The sequence below is a fragment of the Oncorhynchus nerka genome, linkage group LG22, assembly GCF_034236695.1.
Source record: "Oncorhynchus nerka isolate Pitt River linkage group LG22, Oner_Uvic_2.0, whole genome shotgun sequence".
NCBI classification, from domain to species: domain Eukaryota; kingdom Metazoa; phylum Chordata; class Actinopteri; order Salmoniformes; family Salmonidae; genus Oncorhynchus; species Oncorhynchus nerka.
In genome coordinates this window covers 49133451-49153760 of record NC_088417.1, presented here as the reverse complement: position 1 = coordinate 49153760, position 20310 = coordinate 49133451, and the positions used below count along the sequence as shown (strand labels likewise).

At 42.3% G+C, this 20310-nt stretch overlaps 1 protein-coding gene across 21 annotated transcripts in view; it reads right to left on the bottom strand.

The window, feature by feature from the left end:
• Positions 1-52: 52 nt before the first annotated feature.
• picalma (phosphatidylinositol binding clathrin assembly protein a) overlaps positions 53-20310 on the bottom strand; it is a 59911-nt gene continuing 39653 nt past the window's right edge. For 3 of the 21 annotated variants that reach the window (XM_029627135.2, XM_029627132.2, XM_029627134.2), the window contains 16 exons: positions 17954-18039; positions 17194-17317; positions 16794-16930; positions 14736-14836; positions 13006-13152; positions 12351-12434; positions 11924-12004; positions 11586-11678; positions 9895-10014; positions 9669-9699; positions 9454-9553; positions 9098-9121; positions 6400-6459; positions 4625-4729; positions 3369-3472; positions 53-1502 (listed from right to left, as the gene is read on the bottom strand). In XM_029627135.2, the coding sequence (XP_029482995.1) occupies positions 3380-3472; positions 4625-4729; positions 6400-6459; positions 9098-9121; positions 9454-9553; positions 9669-9699; positions 9895-10014; positions 11586-11678; positions 11924-12004; positions 12351-12434; positions 13006-13152; positions 14736-14836; positions 16794-16930; positions 17194-17317; positions 17954-18039 (1386 nt within the window). In that variant the 3' untranslated portion in view covers positions 53-1502; positions 3369-3379. Of the gene's footprint in view, positions 1503-3368; positions 3473-4624; positions 4730-6399; positions 6460-9097; positions 9122-9453; positions 9554-9668; positions 9700-9894; positions 10015-10242; positions 11679-11923; positions 12005-12350; positions 12435-13005; positions 13153-14735; positions 14837-16793; positions 16931-17193; positions 17318-17953; positions 18040-20310 lie in introns of those variants that run through there. The other 18 variants (XM_029627136.2, XM_029627133.2, XM_029627137.2 and 15 more) reach the window with 18 other exon arrangements.

Genomic DNA, 20310 nt, shown 5'->3' with positions numbered 1-20310 from the left:
TATAACCCCCCCTCCCAAACTCAAGATACTCAAATCACCCACAAACTCAAGATACTGTTGCAAAACACTTTATTGAAAAGAAAAAAAATCTACCAAATTATGCATACATTTATTTATATATTTAATATAAACAAAAATATAAATCTGCAGGTACAATGCAGTTAAAATGCTAATTTGATGAATAGAATAACCTTCATGTTCTGACCATCCTGCACATGTCCCACCCACCATGATGGAAAGGATCCATTTTATATACACAAAGCACCGATCAACAGTGCTCCATTTCCCCCCCCCGCGCAACTGGATCCTACTGCCCACTTACCCGACATTAATTTAACATACTTTATCTGTGCTTGAGTGATCTTGTATGGCTTAATAGACCAATAGAATAGTCCCAAAACTGCTAACCCAGCCCTTCTGGCACTCTAGACAAGCTAGAGCAAACAAAGTATTTAAAAGATTTCAAATAGTATTTAATTCAGATCTGACACTTAGAGCTGACCAGTGACATCCACAGCTCTTTCCCCTGCCTCCTGTGACCACCTCCTTTCCCCCAACCCCAATGCTGGTCTATGTAAAGATGGCCTAAGCATGAAGGACACTCTGCACATTCATTTTGGAAAGGCAGCCATAGAATTGTTCCATGTAAAATAAATTACATGCCAAGTGTAAAGCATAAAATGTGGATCGTTCAACGCAATGCCGGCAAATCACAAATGTAGTGCTTTGCTAGTGAGTGAAAATGTTCCCTTAAGAGAAAAAAAAAGACCCAAGCTCACAGAATTGACTATTGAATCATTAAACTTGTTTTATGCCAATATCACCCCAGGGTTGTGACTGAGCTACTAAGAACTGTGCTTGACATTATGCTGGTTCAGTCAGTTACATTTTCCATCTTTATATTCACTTTTTTTTTTTTTACTCAGTCACACTCAAACTCCAATTATACAAATCCAATCATACCCATGTATACACCTGAAGAGTTCAATGTCATATCCTCCGTGAGTATAAATAAATACAAACAATGCACAAGGAATGTCTACTGCAAACGTAATACAATTTCTTTTGAAAATCGTGGTATAAACAGAGGTTAGCTTTACTAATCAGTTATGGTTCAATTAGATAATGTACGATTGATGATCGGATCAAGCAATTCTGTGATAAACCACTATTTTCCATACATAACAGCAAAGTCAAAATGTCTCCCTTTCCGCAACCATTTGTATCTTTTACAGAAGACCAATGGGGTGAGTGATCCCTGTAGAGGGGTTAGAATGGCAGCGCACACTGTTTCTCGGAAGACAAATTACAAAATGGGATCCGTGTCCTATACTTGACGCCTCTTGGACATGGTTTCCCCCCTTGAGTCCTTATTTGTGCTGATATTCTCGACGAGGAGTATAACAGTTAACTGGATTTTTGCTTGAAAGTTAGTCTCGCTGCTTCATGGTTTGTCTTCGGAGGGCAAAAGCCTCCTTTTTAAGTTACATGAACTGCATCTGCTGAGAGAAAGATAAAGGCCATGTTGAATGTATTTATTTTTTAAGTGCCAAACATTAATATTCCTTGTTTCCCTTGATAACCAATCAAATTCCTTCACAAAATGTAGGCCAGAATATAATAGAACAATCTTTGTAGATATTTTTTCTCCAGCACTTGCGTTCTCGGATGTGTGTTTGATCAGGACAGCAGTGTGTCCTCAAGGATGGTCATTGACACGATTCAGTTAATCGCTGGTCCTGTGTCATGACTAGCTGAGAAGTCCTCCAGCACAAAACAGGACATATGACATATTCTTAGATCAAAAGTGACTTTTCATCCAGGACATACTTTTGGCCAAATCAAACACCTGAAAGCATAGTGCAAAATAAATTACTATCTATTAAATACATTCTGGCCACATTGATTTAATGCAAATGGAATGTATTGCAATGAAGATAAATGCAAAAAAATCATTTAAAAAAGGGGGGGGGGAAACGATTAAGTGTTTGAAGCAGAGATTTGAAACCGGTTCAGGGAACAGAACTGAAAACCGTAAAATACGATTTTAAGGAACAGAAACAGAACCTTTACTTTTAAAGCATGGGAACCGGTGAATAACCTTATTTTACGTTGCAGGCATGTTTTTTCAAGTCCCACAACAAAACACCTATGCAAAATCCTCACTCTGTCACTCAAGAACTTATTCCAGTGTCTGCCTGCAAGCTGAAAATCTCTGCCCTAACTGACTTTAGTTACAAGCTTGATTCAGAAGATACGGAGAAAGATTTTTAATTAGATGAAGAATGGATTCACTTTTTCAATGCTAGTTAAGGACACTACAGGCCTAGTTATCACGTCTCAAGTTGGATCTATTAACTACAAAAAAGGAAAGACGTGTTTTTAATTCTGGTGCCACTCTGCACACACGAGCTTGCTAGCTTGCTCAAGGTAGCTCAAGCCTGTTAGCTACAGTAGCTAGCTCAAGCTTTCAAGCGCGCTAGCTAGCTCAAACTAAGGACATTCAAAATTGCTCCTCCTAGGTATAATTCTGGACCTAATTCGTATAATGCATGTCATAAGATGCCCAGCACTTAGCCTCCTCAACGCTCTCTTCCCATCCGCAAAATTTTAGTCACATTTTACACAATGTAAACTAGCTTGCCTGCTCTATTAAGTTACTTAATGAGCTAAATGTTAAAAAATTAAAAACTTGATTCCACAGGCTAAAAATACAAACCAGTACTTTGAGGGGTTTGAACTGGTTCCGAACTTTATTTTGCTGGTCAGAACAGTGGAATATAATTTTGGTTCCACCCCTGGTTTGAAGCTTGAATTGCAGCATGATAAACAAACATACAGGGCTGAAGTCCACTCAAGAGAAAATTAACATTTAGAATTCTCAAAGCGCTCCATTTTGTCAGCATAGACGAGTGTCAAAAGAAACCATATTCCTCCAATACTAGTGGTGACATTTATTTTAACGGTCAACTTCCACAAGAGGCTGCTGATCATTTATGCAAATGCTTGTAAATGGACAGTGAATATTTAATGCACACCAATGTGGCTTTGTTTTCAAAATAAATGTCTCAGTTAATGAAGTGATGCGGTCTGTTAATTAACAGCGCTGCTTTCATTACGTTGTCAAAATGTCACATGGGCCAATGTACTTTTCGAAAAGTGTTGTTTCGCAGTCTAGGTCAGACTTCCGTGCAGACATGCAAGGCAACGGAGCAAGCGACATCTTACAGGTGGTTGAGTGATTATGAAGGGAAAGACTGGGCCATTAAGCTTTGAAGCACAAATAATTATCAAACCCAAGAGACATTGGTGTGTTGGCAAGCGGGGCAGAAGTGTGCAGATATGAGCATGCAGAGGACATGTTGTACCTAAAGAGGTTCTACAAGAAATCCTTGAGAGAGAGTTGTGCAAAGGGGTCCTTTCCTGGTGCTCTGAGAGGACTCTGACTGGAAGGACTAGAAGCTGCCGAGGGCTAGTTCAGAGAGAGAATGACAGGGTGAAGGGAATCGCGGAATGACTAGAGGGAAATTACAAACAAGAGGGGAGAACCTAGCTACAGATAAAGGGATCAGAATGGAGAGAACAGGCTCAGGTCCAGAGTTTAGCGCCCTAACACGGTCAGTGTGGAGGTAAAACCTTACAGCGCTTGACTAGAGAACAGATAAATCGTGTCAGAAAAAAACCCACATGCTTCACAAGATACTCTCCTAAGGCAGCTATCGTTCTGATTTAGAGCCTACTGAAGAGATGAAAGGAGGATGAGGGTGTTAGATCCTAAATACTATGTTGACATGCCAGGCATCATTCAGAATAATAGCTGAAATGGTACGAGGGTGAATGAAAGCTTGTTCTGAATAGAAGTCCCAAAGCGCAGAATTCCTATTGACCTCCAGAATATAATTCCTTAAGTCACTTGCCACTTTAAACCATTTACCAGTGATATGAAATAACCATGTGTATATTCCAATACCACTTTTATGGAGAATGAGTTGTGGGGCTGGACAATGCATCCTGAAGATATATTTTTCATACAGACAGCAGGCATACCACCTCAGAGGGTGTTGTAAGTTGGCCACAGTCAGACGTCATTCTATTGCAAGGCAGAAGGGAGCATGGTTGGGCTCAAATCCATTTCAAGTCGGCAAGTAAACTGAAATAAACTTGTCAAATTGCAATGTTATCGACTCCATTTTGAAAGATACTAGTTTGAGGACGTGAACAATCTAACCAGGCTCCTCCGAGGGCAGGGAGAGTTTGTAAATGTGCTCTGGGGGGGTGAAGTATCCCCAAGGTACAGATCAAGGATCAGCTTCCCCTCATCTGTTCCTAAACTTAAAGCGGAGATGCATATTAGGGTGAAACAGCTGAGAATCCAGCAGCGTAATATATGATCAATTCTAGTACATACTCTGCTGTTCTATCACACATGCATTAATGTCAGAAAGAATAAAAATGGTGTTTGAAATAATGTACATTGCAATACACTACAATGGATTCCTACTTTAGTGCGGAAAATACTAAACTGACCCAAGATCAGCGTCTACGGGGGCAACATCACCCTACTGCTTGGCATCTGTTCAGAGAAAAGATTCCAGGGAAGGGAATAGAATGGAGAGTCCAGTACCTGTGCTCCTGGGGCCGTGCCAAAGGGGTTGGCTGGCCTCATGACTGGTTGGCTGTACATTATAGTGGGCTGGGTCATCATGCCCATGGAACCCATCTGGGGAGGCTGAAGGAAGACAAACAAAAAATGAAAACGTCATGAAAGTTTTGCGCGCACCAAACTATCTCCTGCTGAAGAAATGGTGATAACATGAGCAATTGTCAATTATTTCAGCGATATATGATGGGTTACATAGTCGTACGATGTCTCAGTTCAAGCACAGTCGAGTTAACAGAACAAAATCATTGTACCGGTACATGTCCTCGGCAGATTTGACACTGGTTACTGATTAACTATAGTTCAAATATAGCTCCATAATGACACAAGCACTCGGATGTAAAAGTTCATGGCTGATTCAGCTCATCTTGATGCATAGCAACAGCTTGCATTGTCAATCATTACAAGGTGGCATCCATTACAATGTCTTGGTCATTTTTCCATTTGATTCGTCAGACCTTTTGGCTAGTCTGTGGGTGTTGAAATGAACGAGAACATTGTCACAAATTGGTTCTAGTGTCACATTTTTCAAAAGCCTAACAAGGTATTCCCCACCAAGATTCTCTTTGATAGAATTTAGAACCCCAGGAAACAGGGTCATGTTCATTACCGCACGCAATGGAAAACTTTTGCAACAGAAAACGAGCATTTCTTATTGGACATTACGGTTTTTCACCAGCAAGATCTAATAACCCATCCGCATCCACCCGACTACGTGCTAGTGAAAATCTGAGGCTGCATCCAACCCTAACCCACAAATACAGAAAATGCACTATAGGCTACAGTCAAAGACTCCAGAACAATTTACCACTTTCTTCTCCCCAATTTTGTGGTATCCAATTGATAGTAGTTAGTCTTATCTCATAGCTGCAACCCCCGTACGGACTCGGGAGAGGCGAAGGTCGAGAGCCATGCGTCCTCTGAAACACAACCCAACCGCACTGCTTCTTGACAACGCACATCCAACCCGGAAGCCAGCCGCACCAATGTGTCGTACACCTGGCGACCTAGTCAGCGTGCACTGCGCCCGGCACAGGAGTTGCTAGTGCGCGATGAGACAAGGAGATCCCTGCCGGCCAAACCCTCCCTAACCCAGACGATGCTGGGCCAATTGTGCGTCGCCCCATGGGCCTCCCGGTCGCGGCCGGCTGAGACAGCCTGGGCTCGAACCCAGAATCTTCAGTGGCACAGCTTGCGATGCAGTGCCTTAGACCACTGCGCCACCCGGGAAGCCCGCAGAACCATTTTTTGACAGGGGGTGCAGGATTCTGTTTTGCCATTTAAAGACATGTTTCTGCTTAGAATTTGTACAGAGTTTATGCTGGTGAAATTTAACATTTTGATCATTGCCCTATGGCTTCATTGAAAGCACAGGGATGGGTGCCTTTGCATCGGAAGATCTAGTCAAAAAATGTCAAATAGGGCTGATCTACGATCAGGCCCCCTCCTGTCCATTCCTTATAATCTAAAAGGCAAAACTGATCCTACATTGAGATGTTTTATGAACCCGGGCCCTGGAGTAAACCAGAGGCAAATGTATAATCTTAAAAATAAGTAAACCCAACAAACAATTGTTATTGGTTCAAAGTGTGGAATTCTCTTTGTCAGCTAAAAATAAGGTTCAGAAACATAATTAATGTACTGAGGGAGGCATTCACAAAGCGCCAGAAGTCAGATATGGTTGCACATTCTCACGAAGATTGAGGCATGGCTGCAATAGCTTGAAAAGAAGATCTTACCATTCCATATGCCATCATTCCCGTCGGCGTTGTTGCAGGGAAGGCCATGACAGATGGTGCCTGAGATAACAAGCAAAGATGGTCAACTCAATAAACCAGGACACTCAGTCACTTTTACGCAGTTAGCATATAACCAATTGTAAATAATGACATTTTTATATTCATGTTTATTTAGTTCATTAATCACTTTTGCAAAATAACAGGTGCAAATGCTTAGTCATTGTGGTCCGTATAGTTCCCTCCTCTCCAGAAACAACCCACCTGAACAAAGTTGTCTTTGTTCATCTCTCAGACAAGCTACAATTGTCCCATTCACATGCAACACTTCAGTCTCATTGCCTGCCTGCTCCCACTTTGGCAAGACTAATGGCACATCTGGGAAACATTTGGCATGCCTGTCCTTATTCCCCCTAGTTTACCCTTACAGTGTGTGTTAGGGTGAGAGAGAGAGCGAGAGAGCCCTGAAGCAAGAAGCTGTTACTTGCAGGTGCAGAGCTGCTCTTCTGAAAAAGACAGCGTGAGGGGGGCTTTTATAGAGAAACTACTAGACTCTCAAACAGCCCTCAGAGTAGTAACAAACCCGGATTTGTTTCAACATCACAGGCCTTTCAGTTGAATGAAAAGGCACCCTCAGGAAGGAAATATTTCATTAGCAAATCAAGCCATTGAAAAACGGACAGAATGAACAAGTGGACGTATATAAAACATAAATGTGGGTTTCATTACATACTCCGCACTTGTTTCGATAGTCCAGCCGCCATTTTTCCAACTTCTCACATTCATCACAAATGCTTTGCATAAAAGCATACTCGGCAGACAATATAGGCCATGCAAAACGATTGCAGACATTTGCTTGAATAGGAAAATATGGAGGTAATTATCAGGTTCCGGAGAAGCTCACTCTGCAATAGTCATTATAGCCCAGCACCTTCTGACAACACTAAAACACAATGTTGATAATTTAGGCCAGGGAGTCCACTGTGTGAGCTTAAATTACAGTCAATTCAATGGGACAGAAACCATTCCTAGCAACTACTGTTGCATGGCAGTAAAGTTCTGATTCAAAGACTTACCAGAAAGTGTCCAGGGTGAGGCGAAAAAAAAAAACTAAGAAAGTTGCTTAAAAAATTATTTTAAGTATTTGCGTTTTGGAATCCCGTTTTGATCGTGTTGCCCAAAAGGTTAACATCTTAATCAAACATAATGCTTACAAATATTGGTGAATGGCAGTTTTTTTTTTTTTTTTTGATGTCAAGTATCAGGGAGACTGAACATCCAAACATCCCCCAAAAATTTATCTGTATTTCCATTCAAAACAAAGGCCGCTTTCAACGGCTTGGAAGGAGAGTCATTATTCTTGGTGACCAAGGTAACCACCGTAATGATTTTTTTTTTTGTGATCGATTTTACTACCATTAACCTTCCACTGAATTATCAGTTAGAATGTGGCAAATCTTAACTCCGGGTTTTCACCAGATACTATTTATAATGCCCAAACAGTAAGCAGTCATTTTCAATGAAAGGGAGGTGAAGTGCAGAGGCTTGACGATGCCATTAGAACTTTATGCAAATCATGAGCAGTCGCTTTGCGATAATAACCAAACTGGGGTGTCTTGCTAGCCTCCCAGCCAACTTGCTGTTTGGCACACTGTTCAGAAGAAACAACAAAGGAAAAAAAAATATATATATATATTTTTTTTTAAATCGAAGAGATGACTTACTGTAAAGTGATGTCTTGGTAAAACATAGCATAAAGCGTGTTAGTTGTAGATCATGCAGCTACCCAAGAGCTTACCTCAGTTTCTTGTCCATCCTCCCATTGGCCTTGACAGTATCAATAGACAAAAGATACCATGGTCTTTCGGCATATTTCTATAACAGTTTTCACTTGATAATTGCGGACTAGGCTTTTGTTGAATGTTAAATAAGCATTCTTATGGAAACACCATACCTACTCACAAGCCATTGAAACCTTTTTGGAAACCCTTCAGTCGTGAGCTTGGAGAACACAGTCTTAATAATGACATTTGAAAGGGTTGTGAACAGGCGAGATCAGCTTATGGAAACAGATCTAGCTAACTTTTACAGAGTTAGAGTGGTCTAGTGGTTACACCACCACCCTCAAAACATACAAAGGCACACAGTAGCAAAAGGGGTGTTCCTATTGTAGAAATTCAGATAGTAGGGTGAAACATTTTGGAACTAACAGGTTGTCATGTTATGACTGTCGTGGTGTCACAACAGTTATGTCCTTATTATACAGGTAGTATGTGACCCTTAATGCAGGCTCAGAGTAATGTGTGACCAGAAGTTAAACAAAGACAGCAAAGGATTATAAAAAATAAAAATGAATAATAAGTTTAAAAATGTACAGTAGGTGTAACAACGGTTCATGGACGTATTCTTACAGTCTAGAGACATGTCGTTAGACCTAGTATAAACCAGCCTTTGGAGAACAAAGGGTTGAGGTGAGGAGGAGAGGTCAGTCATGACAGATCATGCTGTGGCATCGGTGTTAGATTGAGGTCAGCAGGTCGTAAGGCGCCCACGGGGCAGACCGCAGGGCGGGTGATGAGTGACCCGGGCCTCTTGGCCCACAAGTCAGAGAGAAGACGTGACTGGGTGAATGTGTGGGGTTAATACCAGGCATGCCAGCTTTGGTAAAAGTGCAGGAAACGGTACGACCATTGAAACTTACGTATTGTGGGAAATGCATTCCGTTCTGTATTTTTTTCCCCAGGAGAACAATTATACAATGCAGCAGACATTTGAGACAGAGATTAGAAAATATTGAAACAAAAAATACAAGTTCAGTTAACACAGTAAAAAAAAACACACTAAAAGGCAGTTGGTGCTTCCTGTACATATGATCCGTATGCACCAGGAACTTAAACCAAGCAGCGTTTGGGTTGGATAAACAATTCCAAAAGCAGATGAGGAAATGACAAATTTCCTTTCATAAATGGTATAATTTATATTGATCACCGCAATCGATTTTTGTGATCAGAACTTTGAAAACTATAGATAATTAAGACTTATACTGAACAAACTTACCATGGTGGCAGGGTTCCATGTGGTAGAGGGAGCAGTCTTTGGTTGCCAATTGTTTCCACCCGTCAACTTCTTCTCACCAGGCTGACTCCAATGAATATCACTAAATAAAAAATAGAAATGTTAATTATTTTTCATTTAACTGCCATATCAGTATTTGGGGGGGGTTTAAAAAAGTTTTTAAAGTGATTCCGGTTTAGTCAACATAGCTTTCTTACTTTTTTGCCACGCCATTGCCAATTCCCAAATCTGAAAAGGAAAGAGAATGCATTGACAGTTGAGTGCATAGAGCCACTGATTTGACAATGTCCAACAGAGCTGGCACGTGACACTTCATCTGGAAGCTGGTCTGCTAAAAATGTTGAGTATTCATCAATAGCATATGCAGTTGACCATTACAGTAAAGTAGGAGAAAGGCCTAAGGAGCACGTTAATGATACATACTGCCGACAAGGTTGGCCAAGGACGAGTCCAGGTCGTCGGACACCAGCTTCCCAGGCTGCTGCCCGCTGGGGATTTGCCCCTGGCCGGGCAAGGAGGCCACTGTGGGTTTGAGGATGCCACCTAAAACATTGTTTTAAAAGAAAAGGGGGCAGGGTGGGAGGGAGTGACGGAGGGACAAAGCAGGTAGTAAAGGAACGCCAGACGACACACAACAATGACACACAACACCAGAGACGAGACAGGTAAGAGGAAATGGTTAACGTGAGCGAAATGGGAAGCGGGTGTCGCATGAGAAAATGACATTTCTGGCGGTCCGGGACTAAGGAGTGTTGTAGTCAACTCACTCACCCAGTCATGCATGTGCCATGCAAAAGCCAAGGCCCAAAGTGTGTGTTCACCCAATGGACAAGGGAGAGAAACAAAAACAACAGTGAGGTCGTGAGCGAAACGCCCCAAAAACCACACATTACATACGTGTACATTCTCCTCTCTTCACTAACACTTTATTGAGCTGACAAATGTTCATCGGTGACGTGCTTATGACTTCATAGGCACAACTACTCAGGGGCAGTAGTCTATATTAAGAGATTGATATAGTCCCAACACTAATTTCCTAAGCTCTTCCATTTTCCTTAAAGATCATGCAAGATTAGACAATGTGAAAGGAATAAAATGACTAGATGGACTTAAGGAATATTACACAAAAAAAAAAAATAACATGCATTTTACATCCTATGATGTATCATGGAATGTTTTTGCTTTCCATAAAGTGCTTTATCTTGAAAACATGAGAAGAAAAAGTGGGGGGGATTTTATTAACAATAGAAAAATTGACAAAGTACTAAAATATGTTTTTTGAATGTAGTATTCTTTTAAAAAGAGACACTTTAAAGGAATACTATGCTAAATGCATCATACAGGCTGTATTTTGAAAGTTGATTGCTTGCAAAACATTCTGGGACTATATCAACAACGGGATAATGAAACAAATACCAAAACATCGTTTTTGGGTAGTTTTCCTTTTAAGTGTTATGTTACAGTGTGATGCTGAGGAAAGCACTACCCGGAGTCTTTGGGTTCTATTCATGACAAACTGCCATGTTGCAGGCCCCAGCAGTGAAAGAGTTCAAGAAGTGTTCGTTAAAGAAGCTCAAAGGCACCAGAGCAGACCTGAAACCCACCATGACTCAAATGACAGACAGGTAACTGAAAATAGTGCATATGAATCCCTGAGGGAAGTCTGTGCTTTCCCATCCCCAAAAATATAAAAATAAGAAAATGAATGCTTCTTTTGGAACACTTCAAAGCAAATCATTCATGCCCATATTTCATGGTGGTACATTTTGGTCAATCATTGACCAAGCACTCGCTGCAAGTATATTGAAGTCATTTCCAAAACATCCAATCCCCAAGCGCTGCGATGGCCCATGAGGTGAGTTGCCCCCAGTGGGCAGCAGAGGATGTGGTGCCCATGGGAGAAGCATTATGTTGCCCCTAGACACTGTTCTAAGTTCAGGTTTGTGATTCCCCTCTGATGGTTAAGGTTAGAATTAGGAGAGGGTAAGCTGATCCTAGAGATGTGCCGAAGGGTAACTTTTATGTGAAGCGACGGAACACTTCAAAGCAAATCATTTCATGCCCATATTTCATGGTGGTAAATTGGGAGAGGTAGGGGGATATGTGATCTTTACCAGCCGAGTCAACGTTGTTGCCAAACACAGAGTCAAAGTCGACATTAAGGCCTCTGGCGGTCTGAGGCTGCGGGGTGGGAGAAGCTGAGAACCCTGGGTCAGAGGAAACAGAAGAGGGTTGGGGGCTGATATTAGTTGAGGCATTAATCAAGCCATGAAGCTTTCTGGTGTAAAATGGAAGTAATTTCTTTCACTTGTTAACTTAAGTAGGATGGTTCCACCATCTTCAGCCATCTTGCAGAAACCCTTCTTGTCTATTCAAATCTATTCTGTACACCCAAGTTCACTATTCGGACCAGAGATAAGACAAGGAGAAATGGCAAGCCCCAGGTACTTACCTCCAAATAGACCAGCTACAGCAGGGGGCTCAGATTGAAAGAGAGGGGTGGTAGGGTAAGATGCTGGCCCACAGAAGGAGTCTGACACACAACCAGAGGCAAGCAGGAAGGATGGACAGCAAAGAGAGGCCGTTTTATTAGGCACGTTGAGAAACAAGATAAGAAATGAAGAAAAACGACAAATGAGAAGTATAGCTCCAGAAAAGTGCACAAGATGGTCAAAATGGAAAAGTAAAATCTAGCAGAGCAGTTTGTGAAAAGGAAGGAATTCTTCAAAAAGCTTAAACACAAAACCCTAGTACTCAAACAAAACAGCAATCAGGAAAGCAGCTACACCAGAGAAAACATGACCCCGGGGTAGGTTCAGGGTCCTATGTTTCCGTGGTTTCCAGAAAACATTGGTCAGTTGGGTTCCCCATCATAGTACCTGAGATAAACTGCTCTATCCGCACTGTGTGCTCATGATCAGATGCAATGGAGGTGCTCGAATCAATAAAGGGATTGTAATGATCTGGAGAATCAAAAATAAAATACAAATTCAAGCAACAATGCGATTGGTTTCCTTATCAATTAAAAAAGAGGCAAAAACAAATGACAGAAGTCTTATGTTACATTATATACATTATGAGGAAACAGAGTCAGCGGCATTCCAAAATCTCCTGTGTCATCACAGCACACAGTCAAACAAAAACTAATATACTGTCACAGCAAGTGTTTTAGGTAACGGGGCTAGAAATTGACAAAGACCACACGGTCGAAATGCATCATCTTTTTCAAAATAAAAGTGCACCATATACTTAAAACCTTGTTGGTGCGGTCATTTATGGGAAACGCTATCACCTTTCCTTATTTGGAATACCCAAGACCAACAACGACCCAGATAAGCACCCGATTCCTGAAAAAAACATTGGTAGCTCCAGCACATCTAACTACAACATCATATACCCCATGTAAATACAAATCACACGCACTCACAGCTTGAGGTGTAAAAACTAGGACAAAGAGTGCAGAATCCAGGCTGAATACGACAAATGGGGACATTTGACAACACCCCATAATAGAGAAAGAAACATGTTGTTTACCACCAAACATTTCATGACTGGGTGTCCTAGAACTAACACCTTCGGAAGAGTCGACAGGTAGATGGACAGCATCAACAACAGGATGTGATAGGAAAGGGTTAAAGTTTGGAATGGAGTCATCGACAGCTTCTGTAGAAGTGAAAGGATCTACACAGGCAAAGGGAACAAACAGAAGAAGAGAACCGGGAGGTATTAGTAGAGGACGATGAGTCAGGTCAAACGAAGCATGCAGAAACACAACACAGGGTGCGGCAGAACAGAAAACCCACACCAGAATTCTTCATGAACTGAGTTCTTATAAAAAAAACTCAACGCATCATTGCAAGGAAACAAAACAGCCTCATTGTCACCCAGTCACAATAATTGTATCTAAGCTATAGTAAGCAATATGACATGAAGCAGGTTCTTCTATCACATGCATCTAACCCCATAATATGTTTACACCAAAGGCCATATACTAAATTTGTGCACCAGTCCAAAATGTTCACTTCTTCACATGAAACAAACAGAGCCTTAAAAAAGGGATACTTCGGAATTTTGGCAATGATTCCCTTTATCGAATTCCCTAAAGTAAGATGAACTTGTGGATACCATTTGTATGTCTACGTGTTCAGCATAAAAGGAAGTTTAGTACTTTCGCGAGCCAATGCTAACTAGCGATAGCACAATGACTGGAATAAAACACAAAATAACGTTTTAGTTGAGGGACACTAAACTTGGTGTATTTGTAAGTGAAAAGGCTAACAGGTTGATTTGTATCTAATCATTTCAACCTTATCATTATTTACTTTCCATTTGACACAAGACCCTGAATTCCAAAGCACACACAACATTACAGGGCACTCAAGATAAAGGTGCCTCTTAATTTGCCACCTCTGTCAAGAGGTTTAACTACCAATCCCATGAATGGACAGAAGGTGTCATAGCAATCAGATGGGGTAAATTAACAACTTGAATATGTGCACAGTCCAGCCGGAGTTGCTGACAGTTTGCCTAGCAAACTACCCAACTGTGATTTAACTATTGATTGACTTTAGCTGATATTGAGAAGTCTCACCACCCAAATGTTATTTTACCCCTATTTTCTCCCCAATTTCTATCTAGTCTCATTTCTGCAACTCCTCAACGGGATCGTGAGGCAAAGGTCGAGTCACGCGTCCGCCAAAAAGTGCTTCTTAACACCCGCCTGCTTAACCCAGAAGCACCAATGTGTCGGAAGAAACACCGTTCTACTGACGACCGAGGTCAGCCTACAGGCACACAGCCCGCCACAAGGAGTCGCTAGAGTGAGGTGAGCGGAGTGAAGCCCCCCTGGCCAAACCCTCACCTAACCATGAAGACGCTGGGCCAAATTGTGTGCCGCCCTATGGGACTCCCGATCACGGCCGGCTGTAATACAGCCCGGGATCGCACCCGGGTCTGTAGTGACACCTGTAATGTAGTGCCTTAGACTGCTGCGCCACTCAGGAGGCCTCACTACCCAATTGAAGTTCCCCAATAGCCTTCAGGAGTTAGGTCAAATACACAAGGAATATCCCCCACCAGCAAACTGAGTTAATAAGTCGTTTAAGTAAGCACGAGCTTGCTTGAACATGTATGACTATGACACATGTACAGGCCTATCACATTAGTTTACACAGAGGAATACAATGAAATAGTGTGTATATGTACAGTATGCTTGTCAATAAGGGGTGTAAAACAGGTGTTCATGGTGTGATGGGAGCTTTCACCTCCCCATGTGTTGGCTGTCGGCAGGCCAGTGGAGATGGGCAGTGCCTGCTGCTGAAACGCAGGCTGCAAGTCCAGCAGGTCGCTCGCCGCCTTGGAAGTGCTTGAGTGGAGAGGAAGAGAAGTGTAACAAAGATTCATCAGTCTCCCAAAAAGCTAAATCCCCAACTCTACTGTAGCCTATTCAAAAGGTTTTCATAACACTCAAGGTAGAAGTTGCATCTAGCAGACGGGGGGGGGCTTTCTACCTATCCCTTACTCCCACCCCTCACCTACAAAAAAAAAAGTTTAAAACAATCCCAAACATTTCAAGCACACACACTGAAGACAAACGTTGCAGTCTTGTTTGAGCAGTCGAGCAGGTGAAACAGTAGTCACTCTGAAAGTCACATGCAATCAATAACCTTTGAACAGCCAGAGGCGCTCCTTGAACAGCTACCCTGATCTGACTCGAACATGGGAATGCAATACATTCTAGAGGTGCAGTTAAGCAACAAGCACCCTTGCCATCCACCTTAATATTGGAGATACAATTATATCATTATAAATGCTTACATTTTATGGATGAGATTATGTTTTAGAAGTACATTGACATTCATGCAACTGTGGCACGACAGATACGTTCCATTGGCATCGATTTCTGTAGGTGGGCAAAGGCACAGTGTGTAAGAATAGATGGGCAGGCCTATTAATAGCAATGGAGTGTTTGGCTATATGGTAACATGGCACTGACGGTCTTGTCTGGCTTCTCTTGGAATAGGCCCTGAACTACTGAGCAGTGGCTTGCTAGTGTGGAATGAGGTTTGCCCAGTCTAAATTCAACAACCTCAACCACAAGGCTACTATTAATGCCCCACTCAAAGATCTGAAATAACTGGATGGGTAAACAAACGTAAACATAATGTGCATCCCAAATGGCACCCTATTCCCTATATGGCTCTGGTCAACGGTAGTGTACTTTAGGGAATAGGATGCCTTTTGGGACTACCCATAAACTCCACAAGGAGTTGTGATCATATCAGTGCCTGGACACTACGCATGTAATCTAGTTTTTTGGCCAACACCGCCACTTTTACATTAATGTGCACTGAAAATAATGGAATTACAATAGTAGACCCGGGTACATAAAACCACACAGAAAAAGGAGGAAACCGCAACAGTGTCTTAATAGGGCGTTGGGCCACCACAAGCCAGAACAGCTTCACTGCGCCTTGGCATAGATCCTACAAATGTCTGGAACTCCATTGGAGGGATGCGACACCATTCTTCCACGAGAAGTTCCATAATGTTTTGTTGATGGTGGTGGAAAACGCTGTCTCAAGCACCGCTCCAGAATCTCAGATAAGAGTTAAATTGGGTTGAGATCTGGTGACGGACAACCATGGCATATGGCCAAACTATTCAGTGACCACTTGTGCCCCGTGGATGGGGGCATTGTCATCCTATGGGGGCATAGCCATGGTAGCCAATAGAATGGCCTCCCCAGCATTTTTATGCATGACCCTAAGCACAATGGGATGTTAATTGCAGAAGCACCCGCTTTCAATATACTTCATTGGTATCCCTCATTTACTCAAGTGCTTCCATTCATATAGGCTGTTTCCTGTATATAAAAAGTACTTAGGCCAGCCAGCATGGCATCTATGATGGAGTGGAAGTATATTTTAAATAAAGAAACATAACTGTGAGGGGTTAGGCTGTTTATTGATAAATGACAGTGCTACCAACCTTTATGTACGAGCTGGCAGCAAAGCAATGGCATCAAACTCCTCATTATTTTGCTCAGCACAAGTTTTATTAGCTAGCCGAGTAACTAGAGTTTGTCTGTATGAACTACTAACATTCCTCAGTCTATGCAACTTCCCAGCATTTTGCTAGACAGACCCCACAGCTGTTTGAGTATCAGCCTCTGCCTTCACTACTCTGCCATGTTGCCTGCTTAGTGACACTCTCCTCGCTCCATCAGTTACATTGGGAAGACACTGGTGTTGATGGTCAGAAGGGAGGAGGCAGTCGGGCATAGATATGGGTAAGGGCTAGGATAGAAAGGGTGCCCTCACCTGTTTGCGAAGCTGGGCGTGGAGAAGAGGTCGATGGCCGGTGCTGTGTTGATGGTCCCACCGTCCATTGACACAGGGGAGGCAGCCGTGGTGGCAGAGAAAGAAGGCCCCTTCTGGAGTTCCTTCAGACGCTGCTCCTAAGTGGACCGGGACAAATTCAACAAAACCCAACACCAGGCCTACCTACTAGCCAGATCAAATTAAAATACAAGCTCTGAACATGTAATTTAACTTAATTTGGTGCTGGGGAGTCACTGGAATCATCAGCCAATGACTAATGACCTCAGGAGAGCAACTTATGAGCTAAAAAAAAATATAGCAAAACGCTGAAAAGCCAGAACAGATTAAACCCAGTAGGGTAATATGCAGAGTGAACAAGGGCACTAGAAGAAAAATGTACCTTTAGCGCTTTTAGGCGAGCCTGCTCTTCCTCCAGAGCTGCCTGTTTCTCCCTCTCGTCCACTTTGGTGAAAGATATGCCCGTGTTGGCCAAAGAGGAGACAGCGTTGGAGAGTGTGCTAGCCCTTGAGGGACAGAAAAAGTGGGAGACCGGGGTCAGCAGGGGGGGACTGTTAACAGGCCATTGTCAAAAGTGCTGTGCTGGCAGAAGAAGAGTTCTACAAGCTCAGTAAAAGAAAGTGGTGCATATTTTTACAACTGCACTTCTATAGATGGCTACAATAGTAGCAGGAGATTGGCATAAAATAGAAAGGATTTCTGCTTGAGGGATAATTCAATTTTATAATACACTTCTCCCATTCTAAAACAGAAAACCTGTATGAGCACGGATGGTCAGTGCACATAATTATAGTGCATTCAAAGAAACAAAAAGGAAACAAATCAAATGCCCCTGATATTAGCCACAGACAAGTACGTCTTTATTAACAATGTAGGACTTGCATAAATTGAAGATAAAAACACTGCAACTGTAGCTCCCGGAGCATTTGTCAATATTTTCAAGGAAACAACTGGCAAAACACAAAGGAAAAGCATACATTTGACCACAGTAACAAAACATATTGTTGGGATTGCTGCCCACCAACAAACACTTCAGCTCCAACTCACACCCACTTGCTAAATTTGGTGCCTGAGCAAACAGGCTTTGTCTAACTGGACTGCATTGGACTGGCAAGTGAGCAAAGGGAAGGGAAAAGGACTACCTGCTGGCTGCTGTGGAATCTTTCACCTTCTTCCCTTCTAAAGAAGCCAAATGCTGCTCCAAGGCATCTAAGAGGCTACTGGGGGCCTATTATAATGGAAAGACACAGTGAGTTCAAATTCCAGGAAAAAAAATATATCACAACCGGGTAACAGAAGGAAACACAAACAGTAAGGATGCTCAGCTATTTCACAACGCACACGAAGAGAACGTACTAGGCTTACAAACACAGAAAGAGTGAGATAGATACTTACACAAACTGTAGTCTGAAGATGGAAAATTAAGGAAAGATACAGAATATGAAGGTGATAATTGTCAGAGATAATAAAATAGGTTTTGGGAGAAAGGTACCAACTAACTATAGGAAGCACAAAATGAGAGACCTTGTAAAATACTGCTGGTCTTGGTAAAGCACCATCTGAACATGTTCGTAAAAACAATGTTAAATATGTTATTCTAAGATTAGATAAGTAAGGGAGAGAAACGGGTATCTGCCAAAATAAAGGAAACCCTTGAGTAAGTGATGTATACAAAGTATATTGAAAGCAGGTGTTTCCACAGGTTTAGTTCCAGAGTTAATTAGGCAATTGACACTCCATCATGTAGAAAAATGCCCAGTGACTCATTATTTTGGCTAAAAGAGATCTCAGTGACGTGGTCTCAAAAGGAACATATGGGGGGGTGTCACTAAATGTAACTAAATTGAAATTGAACCTGTAATCAAAGTAGTCCCCAAAAGCGATTATCATGAGGGCCATAAACAATAACTAGCACTCCTGCATATGCCAGGGAAGGTTCAAATAGCATCTTCCTGGTAGAACTATTTATAAACTGCTGAGGTGTAATCACTTTTGAGGACACAGGCTCAAGTAAAAACAGTACAAATCTGATAAAATATTACATTTTATATGAATAATTTCCTATTCAACAAAACTGTATGAAATTAGTTAGATGTTTTCTAAATATAGTATACAATAACTAAGATGTCACCTTCCTTATAACTGTAAAATACATTTGTACATTTAAAATGTTGGAGATGTATATTTTCTACAGGGTCTCTCGATCTAAACATCTGCCCACATCGCTGTGAACGTCAGAGCTCTAGCTTGGCTTCCTGAACTCGCCTTTCATCTCTTATTAATCTTGTCCATCTATGACAAAGTGTTTGTTTCAAGTCTATGAGTCTATGATGTGATCTTCCTGTCTGGGTTGGCACCCCCCCTTGGGTTGTGCCGTGGCAGAGATCTTTGTGGCCTATACTCGGCCTTGTCATGCATTATGTCTGTAATTTGTTGAAGCTCAGTAATTTGTTGAAGCTATTTTGGCAGCAATTACAGCCTCGAGTCTTCTTTGGTATGACACTACAAGCTTGGCACACTTGTATTTGGGGAGTTTCTCCCTTTCTTCTCTGTAGATCCTCTCAAGATCTGTCAGGTTGGATGGGGAGCGTCGCTGCACAGCTATTTTCAGGTCTCTCCAGAGATGTTCGATTGGGTTCAAGTCCGTGCTCTGGCTAGGCCACTCAAGGACATTGAGACTTGTGCCGAAGCCACTCCTGCGTTGTCTTGTCTGTGTGCTTAGGGTCGTTGTCTTGTTGGAAGGTGAACCTTTGACCCCAGTCTGAGGTCCTGAGCAGATTTTAATTGAGGAGCTCTGCACTTTCCTCCGCTCATCTTCGCCTTCATCCTGACTAGTCTCTCTGTCCCGGTCACTGAAACACATTCCCACAGCACGATGCTGCCACCACCATGCTTCACCATAGGGACGGTACGAGGTTTGCTCCAGACATGACGCTTGGAATTCAGGCCAAAGAATTCAATCTTGGTTTGATAAGACCAGAGAATCTTGTTTCTCATGGTCTGAGAGTCTTTAGGCACCTTTGGGCAAACTCCATGTGCCTTTTACTGAGTGACATCAGTCTGGCCACTCTACCATAAAGGCCTGATTGGTGGAGTGCTGCAGAGATAGAGGAACCTTCCAGAAGGACAACTATCTCCACAGAGGAACTCTAGAGCTGTGTCAGAGTGATCGGGTTCTTGGTCACATCCCTGACCAAGGCCTCCCCAGAATGCCGTTTGTCTGGGCAGCCAGCTCTAGGAAGTCTTGGTGGTTCAAAACTTCTTCCATTTAAGAATTATGGAGGCCAATGTGTTTTTTGGGACCTTTAACGCTGCAGAAATGTTTTGGTACCCTTCCCCAGATCTGTGTCTCGACACAATCCTGTCTCTGGGCTCTACGAACAGTTCCTTTGACCTCATGGGTTGGTTTTTGCTCTGACATGCACTGTCAACTGTGAGACCTTGGAAAAGGCACACACCGGGCTATACAAATCATGTCCAATCAATTGAATTTACCACA